Below are 15,567 nucleotides of genomic sequence, written 5' to 3'. Positions count from 1 at the left end.
AGCCAAGAGAAGAAGCAACCTGATAGCATCTCTAGAGGTTTTCCTCTATAATATGCTGTTTGTATGTCCATTATGTAGTTATACTGTGACATCAAGGAAGTGGGCTTCTTCTATAGATTAACTGAAGTTAAGGTTGATGGTAGAGTGGAAGTTATTGGGTCCAAATTATGAAAATTTAATTTCCTCCTTCTTGTGCCATAGACGTCATCGGATGTTGACGATCATGTTGATGATCCTATTTTTATCAATAGCCACATGAAAAAGTGCTGTTTAATTTTGTCCAAACCAGTCCCTTAGATTTTGAAGCCATGATGTTCTTCTTCTGCCTGGACCTCGATTGCCTTCAATCTTTCCTTGGAGGATTAAGTGAAGGATGCCGTATTTTTCTGTGTGTCGCATCACATGTCCAAAATATTTAAACTTTCACTTTTGTATGGTTTTGATTATTTCCCTTGGCTATCATCTCCTCATTTCTGATTTTGTCAACCCAACTTATGCGTAACAGCCACCTATAAATCCACATTTCAAATGCTTCTAGTCTCTTCAAGTGGCTTTCTGTCAGAGACCAACTCTCCAACTCCATAGAGCAGGATAGAAAAGATGTAGCATCTGACAAGCCTGATGATCCTTTTTTTCCCTCCCCTTACTGATATACGTGCTCTTAAATATAGGACCAAAATGACATATGTTTGAGCTATAGTATTCCTAATGTGTACATTTGGAGAGGAGAGTGGAGAAATGGACATTTTGTGATTAAATTCAGTTTTAGCTATTAAGCCTCAAGGCAGAAGTGATAGCGCTTGTTATCCAGAGCTAAAGAAACAGATATTGGTGCCATCTGGGTGAGTGATAACATTCATGCCGTGTTCCTTAAGGGCACTTCTGCAGAGGACTTTTAAGTGCTTCTGGAGGGCAGGAGTTGTACAAAAATGCATGGAATGTTAATATAACTGCCATCTTATGTGTTATTAATTTCATTACGATATTGATCTTAGCATTTTTACAGTAAAAGTTGTGACTGTTGACACTCTGACTTTCAGGTCCTACCAGGTAATAGCATCTGGCAGAGCTTGGGAACTAAGCAAGGTTGGGTGAAGTTATTCATTGGATGAAAGACCATAAGAGTTTGAAAGGATTGAGCAACTGAATAACAACGAGCTAGATTAGCAAATCAGAAAATACTTTGGAAGGTGAGAGCAAACCATTTCTTTGCCTGTTGTTACCAAAAAACCCCCCCTTGCTTTCCTGCCTTTTGGCAGTTTGTAGAGTGCTCCCCCCCTCCCCCAGCATATGGTGGGATGGGCTCAGAGATATTGAATATTTACTATATGATACACTTATAGTAATTCAGATCAGAACAAACTTTTGGTGCTGTTGGTTTGAGGAGGGCTACAAGGTCTGACCCAGGAAGTATGGTATAAAGAGAAAGCAAAGGTGTACTCCATTCTGTAGCTTTCAGAGGAAGAGCTGAAGAGATGCCTTGGAGGTTTTGTGGCGGTAGCAGAGATTTTCCACCGCACCCGAGAAAACAAGCAAGGGCGCACAGCAGGCGAACCGCAGCTGATCGGTTCCCGAAGAGTAGCGGCTGGCTGGCAGTCCCCCAGCTTCCTTTGGCCAACTGAACATTATGCAATAACAGCCCCTCCTTCTTGACTTTGATCGGATGAAAAACAAAGAGAAAGAAACATACCATTCTTCTCCCTCGCCCTCCCCGTCGCCCGCAGAAGTGGCAGCTGCACGGCGGGAGCAGGTCCGCCGGTCCGCCGGTCCGTCCCAGACGCCTTAGTGGGGGGGAAAAAGGAGGAGGGTTTCTTTCGTGCGCTCTCGGGATTCCTCCGTAAGCTGCCCGTAGGCAAAAGCGCTTGGCTTCGGAAAGAGAAGGAAGAAGGTCGCGCAGGGCCCGGGGGGTGGGGGGAAGAGATACCGCCCTGCGCAGGTCTAGATCCCATTTGGGATCCGTGGCATCCGTCGGAGGAGAGACGGCTCCGGCCAAACAGGGCGATGGTGAGCAAGCATGAACGTGGCCCGGGAGGTTTCTAACCGCGTGGTACCCGGGAGCCAGGCGCCCGGCAGCTGCCCGACAGAGACGCCTGTAGGGGCGGAGCGGGCTTTGGACGGCACCGATCTGAGCCGTGGCGGAGGCCGGCAGGGTGTGCGCTCCGCCGCTCCCATCTGAGACTGAACTGGAGGAAGAGGAAGGAGATCCGCAGACAGGTCACAAATGCTTGAATGGGAGGGCGGAGGTGCTGCTAATTAGGCTCTTTAATTCAGATGCGTTACCTCCGTGGCGTGTCAGCTGCAGAAGGGCGATTGGATTCTTTTAATTCTAACCACGCATGCCGACTGATAAACTGGGAATCTATATTCGAAATTGTTACCCCGGGAAACAGATTGCTTCGAATTAAGGAGTGCCAGCATGTAGGTGTAATTTGTGGATGTAGCAAGAAAACAGGGAATCTCTGTTAGTAGTATGAAAATTATTTGCAGTTCATGAAGTTCATGGGCACATCGAATAGCTACATCAGGCAGAAATTCTACAGCTATTTGGAACATTTCTTTTATATATTTATAATTTATTTAATTCGATTTCTGTAACAACATATAGAAGAAACTCTACCTATGAAAATTGAAAGTGTCATAAAGATGTTAAAAGGAGAAGATCTCCCCCCCCCCAAAAAAAAGAATCAGAAAGCAGATACTTTAGGAGCTAGGACCAGGAATGTGGAAAGTGGTGCCTAAATGGGTAATGTTGATTGGTTCCTGCTTTCAACAAGATTATATAGTCCCATCCCCCACAAATATTTGTCCCCTGCACTGTGGCACCTGTCACAGAAGCCCCTTGAATATCAGCAGACTTTCTTCTCACTCCCTCTTCCTCATTTACACATTTACAAATGTAATGTAATGTAATGCTCTAGACTAGATGATTTTTGCTTGAAATTCCTCCTTGTAAGGTCCATTGTGAAGAATTTTGCTCCCCCTTCCCCAATAATTAGTCAATAAAGCCTTTTTCCATGCCAAGTTAATGAAAACCTCGTATAAGCCCATTGAATTTCATCCAAACATTTAGGGCAAGCCTCTGTTCTTCCTACCCTGCATGTGATATTTTTGTCATCCTCTATTTAAAATCAAACAAACACCCTTGTGCCTTTCGGGTACCCAATTTCAATTAGCAAGGCATTTCAATACTATGAAGGACCTCTGTCTGCATTCCCAAAGGCACAGACTTGGGAAGGGAGAGGGGAGGGGTGCTTCCTGGCCTATCCAATGGAGCAAACAGGAGAAGCATTGAGAGAAAAGCATGGTATGATATTATACAGAGCACCATTGATTAGCCCCCTCTTCTGCCCCAGCAGCTGTGCAGTGGTCATCTACTACTACTCCTGGCAAGTATTCCTTATAGCTTTCTGCTGAAAAACTACGAGGAGGATGAGGATGAAGATGATGACCTGTCACTGTCAATATCCCAGCCACATGGGGACCCTGCCCAGAATGTATCTGGTTGCCCAGCTAAATGCACGTGCCCAACAGAGGAGACAGTGGATTGTGGTGGCCTTGACCTGCATATTTTCCCCAGCAATATCTCTACAGATATCCAGCATCTTTCATTGCAGGTGATGTTACCCTGATAATTATTGGGGCAGATGAGCTTTGCTCTATGGGGTAAAATAATAGTTCTCAGAAACTGCAGGTGTGCAGAGAAAGACCACGCCATGGTGGTATCGATGCCTTCCTACCCTTGTTATACAGTGCTGATCTTCCTTCTGTAGAATAACCAATTGCAAGAGCTACCCTACCATGAACTATCCCGATTGATCAACCTACGAACCCTCAATCTCCATGACAATCTGATCACTTCTGATGGTAAGCGGGTATTCCCTGGTATTCCCTGTGTTGCAGGAGGTCCTTCTGAATGTACACAAGTTAATCCTTAATCTGTTTAAAATCATTGTTCTCTTTAAGAGTAAATGGCTTAGTGGGTGGAAGGGCTGTTTCAAATATAAAGTATCACTTGCTTTTCTTCCATCGAAGAGAGGGTTAAAAAGTTGAACTGGTTAGAAGAAGTCCAGTCTATCCTCAACCATGGAAGCTCATTGGGTGACTGTGGATCAGGCACTCCCTCTCAGTCCAACCTCATCTTACAGGGTGTTTAAGAGAAAAATAGGAGGAATTGCTACATACAACATGCTGCTTTAGCTCATATAAAAGGCAGGATAGAACAAGTATATTTTGCAGGAGTGTGGGGAAATGGCTGCTCAGTGTGGAAGGGCTGAGAAATAGCAGCTTGCTCTCAGTCATAGATGACTGAATCATCAGGAGACTATAAACCAGTTTTCTTTATTTTCTGAGCATGGCATGAGTGGACAGCGAAAGATGAATACCATGTAGATGAGTGGATACCGAGAGGTCTTGCATGGGTAAGAAATCTAACTGGCACAGCAACTTAGCAGAATCCCAAATATAGATAGGCCTTATTCTAGTTTGTCCCATTTTAAAGGTCTCCCAGATGAAGCCTTTGAGTCACTGCAGTCACTTCAGTACATCTACCTGGCCAATAACAAGGTGAGTATGTTTAGATCAATAAGTGCATACAGTGTATTGATTTGGGTTTTTACTTGCACAAACACAAAAACGCAAACATCAGCAAAGAAGATGGGAAATGCTAAGTTAAGGAACCACAAAATGAAAAAATTAGGCTCTGAGATTTCTATATAAAAATCAAATAGTTAATGGATAAGAACTAGGATTGTTTAAAAGAAGGAATCATTGATATTTTTTATTATACTTTTGCCCAAAGGATTCAGGGTAGACCATTGGATCATGGTCACCATGCATGACCATTACTTTATGTCACCTGGCCAAATCTGGCTGGTTTAGAAAAGTAAACAAGGTTTGACTTGGTTAGTACTAGGATCAGAGACCACCAAGAATACCAGGATTACAGGCTAGACAAGGAGGAAAAAAAAACATCCCAACAACCCTAGATGAAGGCAGTGACAATCCACTTCCATATTATTGTCAAGAGAACCGCATGGTTATGTCTACGTAGCCAGTAGACATCAATCTTGATTTAAAGGTTTTTTTTTCTCCCAGAAATATATAACTTCCTTGCTGATTAAAAAAACAAACCCAAAAATTAAGAACAGACATGATTTATGCAAAGATGGAATTCCTCCCTTCCTATTTAGATTTCTAAATTTAAATTTGATTTCTTAGATTTACTTGGATTTCCAAATCGTCAAATCAATTCAAAAAAACAATATTCTTGTAGAAAATACCATTAGATTATCTTTAATTTTCAGACTGCTCAATCTTTTTTCTAACCCTTCGATAATAGTCTCCTCTCCAAACAAAGCAGGGAATTATAGCAAGGCTAACTATCCTATGCAGGCCTTGGCATGCTTTGGGCTAGAATATTGGCTTTACCTCCCAAATCTAAGGATAAAATAAAATTTAAAAAGCACAATTTTAAAAAACCAAACCAAATTTAAAGTAATAACCAAATACAACAAAGACAGTGGAAAAGTAATGTATAAAACCTACAAAATTAGGATTTGACAACTAAAGAATGAGGAGATTTCAATGAAATGCACTAAAACTGGGTGAATAATAAATTAGGAATTAAAAAAAAACAGAAAAACATGATGTCATCACTCTACGATTAGGACTTTTTATGCCTTCTTGCAGAAAGTGCAGAAAATAGAAACTCAGCAACTCTATTAGGAACAATAGGATTCTGAACTGTAAGTGGAAAAGTAGCTTCACCCTCATTTTTGTTACGATTTGGTAAGAATAGACCTGCATGGACTCCTACAGCACTTTCCATCTCACACCGCTTCATGATTGAATTCATTTCCTGCAGTACTTCTTTGTTATTTTATTTACAGCCGTATGCAAGAAAATATAGAACAGTGATAACATCCTAAAAGCTCACTATAAAAAATAGAATAAAAATATAAATGGAAGTTAGCTAGATAAACTTCAGCATTCGTAAAGTACAGTAAGAGCTTATTCATTGTAAAAGTTTCGCAGAAGAGTAATTAGATGTTTTGGCATATCTATTATCTTTAATATATTTCATGTTTATGATATATTATCGAAGGTTTGTCATCAATAAAAAGGCTTACATATTTCCCTCTTACATTCTTTTGCTCTCTCCATTATCCTTCTTAAGTAGTAGTTATCTGGTGTCTTTCTCTCCTTTCTGAAGCCTAACTAGTTTTCTGCATTATTGGAATTTTGGTATTTATTTATTCAATTGATATAGCCACCCATGTCATAAAATAAGCAATTCTTCCTCCTTTAGGAACTCCTATCATTAAGCTGTTTTTTTCTCAGTAGCTTCTATAGCTTATATTTGTTCTGAGTTTATTAACATTTGCTTTTTGAAGTTCAAGATGTGTATTTGAGTATGCTCAGTTTAAGTTTCTCTCTGTTTTTTCTCAGTTGAATCTTTCCTACTGGTTAACAGCAAGTTAAGAACAGTTTATGCTTTCTTCAACTTTTGAAGGAAAAGTTTGTTCAGAACCTGTTTTATCTTCAAAAGCTCCAGTTAATCACATTTCCAGACATCTAATCCTCTTGCTCTGGATTGATACTATTGTCTTCTGCCCTTGCTTCTCTTTTTGTTTTCATATTAAGGTTACTTCCACCGTGCTGCAAATTTATCTCCAGTTGTTTCTAGGCAAGAAGACCTCCTGCAGACATTGCAAATCATAGCTGCACTGTTCAGTTTCTTGTCTTCTTAGAATGTTGCCAGTAGAAATGCTTTTATTTCATTTTCTCTTTTTAGAATCCTTAGTTAAGTACTTGACTCTTGATTTAGATGAAAATTTGTTAGTGATTTCCCATTAAACTGGCTCAACAGATACCTATTAATTTCCACTGTTTGCTTGCTCAGTGATCTCTTAGCTCTTTAGAGTCTCTTTCATATAATTTGTCCACCAGTTAAAATCTGGTACATCTAGCAAATTAATTTTCAAAGTTTAACCCATAAATTAACACCAATAGTTTATTACTCATGCACAACTTGAACCTAGACTGGATTATATTTCTCCATATGGTTGGTTTTGCTGTTATGTTGCTTGAAGCAGAGATTAGTGATAAAGAAGCATTCTCTTCACAAATCTCCATTTACGGTAACTTAGTTTCTGTATTATGTTTACCTAATCCATTTCCCCCTCTAATTCCAGGTTTCTCTTTTCTTTCAACTTTCATTCCAATCACTCAGTAGTAGTACATTTATCTTGATTCAGCACCTCCTGCAATTTGCCATGAAGCCCATGTTTGCAGTGGTGGGCTCCTGCCAGTTCACACCAATTCTCCTGACCCGTATGTTAATTTTCTGAGCAGTTTAGAGAACCAGTTGTTGGAAATCTTTCCCCACTTTACAGGGCTACTCCTGCAAGGAACACAGGAAGGAAAGATTCTAGTGATTTCTAGCCTAATCCTTATCTTAATTGCTGCCCCTGCTGCTTTAAGTGTTTTCAGAAACTGCCCCTGGGCTAAGCTTTGTTACATTGTAACAGCCTTGATGGTTTTTGGCAGTACACCCAGGCATTCTGTTTGTAGCTGAGCTTCTCTGGAGCCCCCACCCTCACCCCAGTTTTTTGTGGTACTTTTATTCCTGGGGCTTTTACAGCTATTTAAAGAAGGGTTGGCATAGCCATAGAAGAAATGGTTGAGAGGCAGGATGCAAGCTTGGCATTCTGTGGGATTTTTTTACTGCCTTTCTGAGGACATATGATTTTTCCTTAAATCTGCGTGATTACCTTAAGATATCTTGTGAGGTGAGTGAGAGCAGCTGGTATCTTTAAGTGGTGCAAATGGATCTAATGATTGCGTCTCCTGGTTGCTTTGTCAGTTCACTGAGCACAGGAGTCTCTTGTCTATGGGGATCCTTCAATCAACCAGGTCATGGTTGTCCCAAAGGTGCTTTTTTCAAGAGGCAACTGGACTTTCTTGGTTTCCAGAAAGTCCAGTTGCCTCTTGAAAAAGCACCTTTGGTACAAGAATCTCTTGCATTGCTTCGGAGTGGCCAAGCTACATGATTGCTCACTGATAATAAGTGGATCCTCCTTCCAATTTGTTATAGTTTGCTCTCATGATGATATGGCATAGTAACATGGCACCAATTATAGAAAGTTAGCACCCACCCCTCTTCTAGAAGAATAAAATATTTTGAGAAATATTAAAAAGGAAGAATATATTTCCCTGGATGAGAACTGGAGAAACATGTTTTCTTATTGGGAGAAAGCAGCCCCCACCCTCCTTAATAGCCCACAGCAGATGTTAGCACTCAAGAGATAAAGAAATAGAAAGCTATATTCATAGGCAAAAATTCCCTGCAACAAGTTCTGAACAAAGACAGAATGGGATTAGCCCTCACTCAAGATGTTAATTTGTTAATTTGTCTCTAGCTTCTTTAGCATTTTGTAGCCCAAATATACCCACGCACTTTCTGGAGACCTTAAATGACCTCACTGCTAAAGGGTTTCACTTTATGAGCAAGAGTTGGCTGTATTTTAACTATTTTATTTCTTCAATGTGCTCTGGCACCCTGCTTGATTTGTAACTCTGGGTTGCAGGTATTGCTGAGGAAAAGGAGTATATTCAGATAGAATGGTTTAGCTATCTATGACAGCTGTGACTCATTGATCTTCAGTGTCTATTCCCCCATTTCTAATCTAATGACTGGTATTTAGGGCAGCTTTTTACAAGCAAAGAAGCTTTTTGTATTTTTGTACAGGTAATCCTTGATTTACAACAGTTCATTTAGTGACCATTCAAAGTTACAATGGCACTGAAAAAGTGACGACTGTTTTTCACACTTATGACTGTTGCAGCATCCCCATGGTCATGGTCATGGTCATGAGAAGCTGGGTGAGGCTAAGTGCCCCTTCATGTGAGTGACATCAAGTTGGCCACGCCCTGTCACATGACCACCCAGCCATGCCTACCCAGCCAGTCATTAGGGCAGAGAACTGGTTGTTAAATTATTTGAATTTATGTTCTGAATCTTGCTTCTGTGATCCGAGTCCATCTAAGTTCATATTATTAAAGCATTCATTTTAATATGCTTTATTTTCATTTTAAGCATTTTGGGTTTTACCTGGTTCATGTTTCCCATTTTCCACGTTCCAACTGTATGCATAAAATGAGAAAATCTTCCTTCAGTACATATTCTCACGTTTCTTTTCCAGCTATCTGTGGCACCACAGTTCCTACCCCACACACTACGCATTGCGGACTTTGCTGCCAACCACCTGACGTGGCTCTACCCACTCACCTTTGGGCATAAGCCTGGTCTCAGGTAAAGCTAAGAGAAAAAAAATTGCCGCATTTAATTAGAACTAAAGCCAGCACTACAAAGTGCTGGCCAACTCCCTGAAAAACTAGTTAACAAGAATGGCATCGTAGGGCAGGGGGTGGGAGGATGGGAATAATGGCAATTTTTGGAAAAGTCAAGCCACTGGAAATCACACCCTCTGTTCAAGAAGCAGCAAAAGGCCTGACCTGGATTACTAAACAGGGAAGGTTGCATTTTTTTCCCCTCCATTTTTCCCCCTCCATTCAGGTCTGTTTATCTGCACAACAATTACTTGAACAACACCGGTCTGTCCTTTGATGCTTTCAACGGCTCAGATGCTGTCAGCACCCTGATCCTTTCCAACAATCAGCTCACCTATGTGCCCCAGAATTTGCCCCGTGATGTTGTTCGCCTCCATTTGCAGGTCTGTAGCTTTCTCCCATCCTGTCATGGTAGGAAAAAAAAGTTGGCTAAAACTATATGAACCGGAAAGCTGTACGAGAGAGTGCCGTTAGCAGAAAGAATGCAATCTTTTGTGTTAAACTCAGTTATTCAATTGTTTCTCAATTGCACAAGCCCATCAGAGGCAAGTTGCTCCCGGTTCAGCCCAGTTTGGCTGAACCGGTAGTGGTGATTTGGCCTGGGTCACAGAACTGGCAGCGACCCAGGCTGGCCACACCCCCAAACTGGTTCCCTGGTCTCTTCTGCCACTGCCGGCATGTGCAGAACAATTTTCATTCAATGTGTGGTGGGTGCGCCTGCAAGCAAAGTGAGCCAGTACCAACTGGTACAGGAACCTATCCCTGAAGCACATGCTCCATGGTGGAGAACCTGGAAAGGATAGGAAAGCGCCCAAAAAGTGGCATAACACATATGCAAACAACCTTTTGTATGTTGTGAATTCCTTGTCAGATCTTGTCTCCTGTGTTAAATAGAAATGTTAACTGACAATCAGAGCTAATTCTTTTTAGGAAATACAGTTATGGGCTAACATATGAAACCTACAGAACCATGAAAACTGCTCTTTAACAGTATCCCTTCAGAATGTCAAGTGCGCTTTCCTTGTCTGAAGAGACTGTATTTTATTTATTTATTGTCCTGCCTTTATTATTTTTATGAATAATTCAAGGTGGCAAAATATGTAATATAGGTAGCCCATTTAGTTTGAAGGTGCGACAGGACTGAGTTATGACAATTTTTCACACTTATGACCATTGCAGCATCGCCACATGATCAAAATTCAGATGCTTGGCAACTGACTCGTACTTATGACGGTTGCAGGGTCCTGGGTCATGTGATTATCTTTTGCAAGCTTCTGACAAACAAAGTCCATGGGGAAGCCCTATTCACTTTGGCAATTGTGTTGCTAACTTAACAAATGAGATAAAAAAAGGTTGTAAAATGGGGCAAATTTCACTTAGCACATCTCACTTAGCAACAGAAATTTGGGGCTCAATTGTGGTTGTAAGTCAAGGATTACCTGTAGTGTTTCTACCTGTACTAGATAAATTATATTACATGACTATTGGATAATGTCTAAGCATGAAAAACATGCACATTCTTCCATGTTCGCTAAGTGTTAATTATGAGCAAATATATTCAAGAATTCAGGCTCTCTGCAGCTGGACTCAGTCCTGGAAGGTTAAAATTAATTTCTCTATTTAATATCAACTGCCTGAAAAGCCAAAGAGATTCTGAGGAAGATGCCAGAGATGTGATTAGTTACTGCAATCCAGCTATGGATGTTCATTTCCTATTTATTCAGCTACTGCATGATAGCAATGCCACAAGAGCTTTTTGGCCATTCTCACCTATAATGCCGTTCTAGATTGTTGGGGGAATGAGAGTGGGGCATTTCTTTGACCACAAGACTTCCTTTTGCAGAATAATCACATTTCTCGTATCCCTAAAGGGGCCTTGAGCAGCCAGGGGCGCCTCCGGGAGCTTTACCTGCAGAACAATAATCTATCCAGTGGGGGCCTGAGCCATCCCACCTTCAGGTAAGAATGGTAAAAAGTGAAACTGGCTGTGGCAAAGAGCAATATAATTTAAAATCACGGCTTCTGGATTTTGGGTAGACAACTTGCTGGAGTAGGGGGCATTGGAAGACTTTCTAGGCTTTTTATCCGGCATCCTGTATCTCTATAGCAAGCTGAAGAGCCTCGAATACCTGGATCTTTCCAACAACAACTTGACGGAGGTTCCTGCTGGTCTTCCTGCCAACATAGTAATACTACACTTGGGCCGAAACCGCTTGAAGGGACTACCGCCTGAGCGTCTTAGCCGTGTGCGAGGCCTGCAGTATCTCCTATTGCAAAGCAATGCTTTAACAACTTCAGGGATACACCCAGAGGCCTTTGCCCACTTGCGCTCCCTGCATACACTCCATTTGTACAATAATCAGCTAGATGGAATCCCACCTGGACTTCCGCGGCGTGTCCAATCCTTGATGCTGCTGCACAACCAGATTGCACGCATTGGCTTGAATGACTTTGCGGCCACGTATGCTTTGACTGAGCTCAATCTCAGTTACAACCGGCTTTATAGTGCCCACATCCACCGCCTGGCCTTCCGCAAGCTTAGGCTCCTAGAAACTCTGGACATCTCTGGCAATAGGCTCACGCTTCTCCCTGCTGGGTTGCCCACCCGTCTTCAAGTCCTCAACCTTCAGAAGAACCAGCTCAATGCTCTTTCTCCAGAACGGTTAGTTAACCTCACCATGCTTAAAGAGCTGCACCTGGCACACAACCGGCTGAAGATCAGCAGTATTTCTCCAGGCACTTGGCATGAGCTGCATGGGCTCAAGGTGAGGCAAGAAGGAACAGGGAAGGAGTTGACTGCACAATGTATATTCTTGTGGCTAAAATAGGTCATTTTAGGACAGCAAAATGGTAGAGCTTTTCAGAATAAATTCCTATGCGTAAGTAAAGCAAATTGGGAACTGACATTCAAAATCAAGTTGTAACAAATGTGGACATGTACATGCAAAATTAAGTTTGAATTTGCAAATTAAGTAATTTCCTATCATATTTAGTTCATCCAGTAAAGTTATATTATTATGGGTTCAGGACAGACAAAAGGAAAAGCTGCTTTACATAGTGCATTATAAAAGTCTGCGGAAATTACAGATTAGTTAGGTTTATGGAGAATAGCTTCTTATCTCTCTAGTTATTGCCATTGTACATGACAAGGAAACCTAATATTTAGTGGATTTTTCCTTTCCAGCTCCTGGATCTGAGTTTCAATGAGTTGTCATACGTTCCACCAGACCTTCCAGAATCACTGGAATATCTATACTTGCAACACAACAGAATTATTGTCATTATGGCTGAGACTTTCCTCACGGCATCCAACATTCGGGTCATCTCTCTCAGGTAAATGAAAGACCAACTAACTGCCTTTTATAGAAGAATGAATACGTAACTACTGTAGTCTGAATATTATATGCCTACAGCTCATAAATGATGGATCGGTGAGTTTAGTTTATGTGTACCTCTTCCTTTTTAAAACAACTTCAAACAAAACAAATGAAATTCGTTTGAAATGAAAATAGCCTCCTTTGGACTTCCCTCCAAAAATCTTTTGAGAACCAAAAATGTCAGGCTCCGGTTCTTGTTACATTACTCTACCCTCCTTGTTTTGTAGATCCAATCGCTTACTGGCAGCCAATGTGTCGGAAGAGGCATTTGCAGATCTGAAATTCCTGGAAGTAGTAGACCTGGCTGGCAACCCAGAGCCTATCAGCACCTCTCTCCTGCACGCTGGACGCCAGGCCCAGACTCAAATGGGCACCTAGGAAAGCAGCCTGGAAGAGGTTAGATTTAGAGCTCACCGTGGGCCTAACTTATAAGTTTGCATTCACCCTATGTATTTTTCAGCTCTAGCGGAATCAGAAATTTAATGATATAAAAGTTATTAAAATATATTCACTGATAATAGATTCCTTATAGTTTTCAGCTGTAAAAGAGCTGGATAAAGCAAGAGTTTACAGGGGAAAAAGTATAGAAAATTATCTCATGAATGTATGCTTGAAAGTTGGGCTACAAACTTGAGCGAGATTCATGTGAATATACAAAGCAGCTTTTATTTTCATCACACAAGCAAGTACAAGAAAAAATGATGCTGTTCCTTACTATGGCAGTTGCCTTCAAGGAAATGTGTACAGGTAGTCCTTGCTTAATGACTAGCGACTTAGTGACCGTTCAAAGTTATGACGGGCCCACAAAAAGTGGTTTGCTTCCAGAGTTATGATAATTGCACCTCCTCATGGAGACATGACTGCATTTGGGATGCTTGGCATATGGCTAGTATTTATAGACATTTGTACTATGGTTCTTGCTGTTTTTTGGCAGTACTTCCATTGGGTAAAATGAATTTAATGACTGCCACATTTGTTTAATGATCCTGGCATTCACTTAATGATTGCTGGAAAAAAAAAAGGTCATTAAAATAATGACCACAATTTATGGTTTTTAGTCAAGGACTACCCTACCTGTCCATATAAAAAATGACAGGGGGAGAATGCCTTCAAGTCAGTGTTGAATCCCAGTTGACTGCCTGGACAAATCCTTGCTGTTTTCTTGGCAATATTTCAAAAGTTTGCCATTGCCTCCTTCCTAGGGCTAAGAGGGTACCTGGCCCAAGGTCACCCAGTTGGTTTTGTGCCTAAGGTGAACTAGAACTCAAGCTCTCCTGGTTTTTAGATTGCACCAAGCTGGCTTTCCTGTATGAATAGTATGGTGTTGCCACCTGCAATTTGATACAACCTAGTTGCAGATAGATTGGGGGTTGACTTTTGTACACTGCTTTTTAATACTGTTTCCAAAAAATGTGTAGTGTAAATCCGGTGGTTTATAAACATCTATACAGTGAATGAAACCGCAGCAAACTGAATATCCACAGAAGCTGCAGTTAATTGTTTTAATGTCTTCCCCCAGCACTAAAATGATAGCAATGATTGTGTCAGATCCCACCAAAATAGGGTGGATAATCCCCTGCTTGGACTGGATCCTTGGATGAGGATCTCATTACCCAAAAAGGTTTGTTTGGCCATTTTTACCACCTTGAGCTTTCTCTTCCCGCCCTAGTCTTTTCCCAGTCCACAATGCAGTTCAACTTAAATGTGTAGTATTGTTGTCAGTGCTGCTTCTGCATTTGCAGAAGATCTCATGTTACAAGTATAAATACAGCCAATCTTTCAGGATGTGTCACACCCAGCTGATTGTATCTTTCTTCTGCAGATTGCCACCTAGAATTCTCTGCACTACTCTACTTCCTTAGGCCTTTTGATGGATCTAACCTACCTGCCAACTTCTGGAAGGGGTTTTGTTGTATAGTGTGTACTCTATCGGTTTCCATCAGCCAAATACAACAAAGCCGGTGCAAGCAAGCTGCTTTTCTTGGAAGCAAAACTGGAATGCTGATTGCCAATGGATCTCCATTTAGGTTGTCTAAACTTTCCAGGAACTAATTTGACAGTCATACCCAGAAGATGCTAGCGCATCCTCCTGCGCTCATTTGCAATATTGGCAAGGACATTAAATATTCAGTGGAGCACTTCCCCCACAGTTCCTTCTTCTGCATCACTTCTCACGTGTATTTCCAATCTAATAGCCCAGCTTGCTGCAGTGAGTTAGAAAGTTGCAAATGCCAAGGTTGTCTTTCCCATGTGTCAAATCCCATTTAATCGTTTTGCAAAGGAGATGACAGAAATGACAGCTGGGGGTTCACTATCACACAGAATTAATAGTCAGAATTATTGGTGTTTTGATCTCCTACATTTATGACTATTCGAATAGACTTGGGGCAACATTCAAAATAACTTACCTCTAGAACGTGCCTCCAGAAATCATGGTGCTCCATCACTGGAGGTTTTCAAGAAGAGACTGGACTGCCATTTGTCCAGAATGGTATAGGATTGCCTGCCTGAGCAGAAGGTTGGACTGGAAGACCTCCAGGTTTCCTTCCAACCCTTTTATTCTACGTTCTAACTAAGGGTCCATCATTACAGGACTAAAGTCGTAATAAAGCTTGTATTTTTCTATGGAAATTATAACTTTGAGATCAAAGACACCATGCCTGTATCAAGGATGAAGCCATAGAAACTAAATTATTTCAATATCAAATGACTTCATAAACTAATTTGTGTTAGTTTAGCAGATTAAACTCTTTTTATACAAAGATGAATGGGGGGGGGGAAATAAAGTGATAAAATAGATGGAAGTTTCCGTAAGAATGGCGTCTTACTGTTGAGCAGA

At 41.2% G+C, this 15,567-nt stretch overlaps 1 protein-coding gene across 2 annotated transcripts; it reads left to right on the top strand.

Moving 5' to 3' along the window:
• The first annotated feature begins 1,649 nt into the window (after window positions 1–1,649).
• Window positions 1,650–15,503, top strand: PODNL1 (podocan like 1). 2 transcript variants are annotated; one of them, XM_081955651.1, is made up of 11 exons: window positions 1,650–2,004; window positions 3,357–3,614; window positions 3,771–3,864; window positions 4,499–4,563; window positions 9,204–9,313; window positions 9,578–9,734; window positions 11,195–11,310; window positions 11,459–12,116; window positions 12,536–12,684; window positions 12,956–13,124; window positions 14,551–15,503. In XM_081955651.1, exons 1-10 carry the CDS (start codon window positions 2,002–2,004, stop codon window positions 13,104–13,106), a joined length of 1,761 nt encoding a protein of 586 aa, XP_081811777.1. In that variant the 5' UTR covers window positions 1,650–2,001; the 3' UTR covers window positions 13,107–13,124; window positions 14,551–15,503. The 2 variants fall into 2 exon arrangements, with proteins under 2 accessions (XP_081811777.1, XP_081811776.1); XM_081955650.1 differs by having other exon boundaries at window positions 3,354–3,614.
• Window positions 15,504–15,567: the final 64 nt, after the last annotated feature.

This window comes from Natrix helvetica (genome assembly GCF_964273705.1).
Source record: "Natrix helvetica genome assembly, chromosome: 1".
Taxonomy (NCBI): Eukaryota; Metazoa; Chordata; class Lepidosauria; order Squamata; family Natricidae; genus Natrix; species Natrix helvetica.
The sequence above is the reverse complement of the archived record's forward strand: the minus strand, read 5'-3'. Positions and strand labels throughout refer to the sequence as shown.

What these genes read in the sequence shown, in the direction of transcription:
- PODNL1 (XM_081955650.1), top strand. An exon ending in CAATCTGATCACTTCTGATG is followed by an intron (nt 3,865 to 4,498) that starts GTAAGCGGGTAT and finishes CCCATTTTAAAG; the next exon opens with GTCTCCCAGATGAAGCCTTT. An exon ending in ATGAGCTGCATGGGCTCAAG is followed by an intron (nt 12,117 to 12,535) that starts GTGAGGCAAGAA and finishes TTTCCTTTCCAG; the next exon opens with CTCCTGGATCTGAGTTTCAA.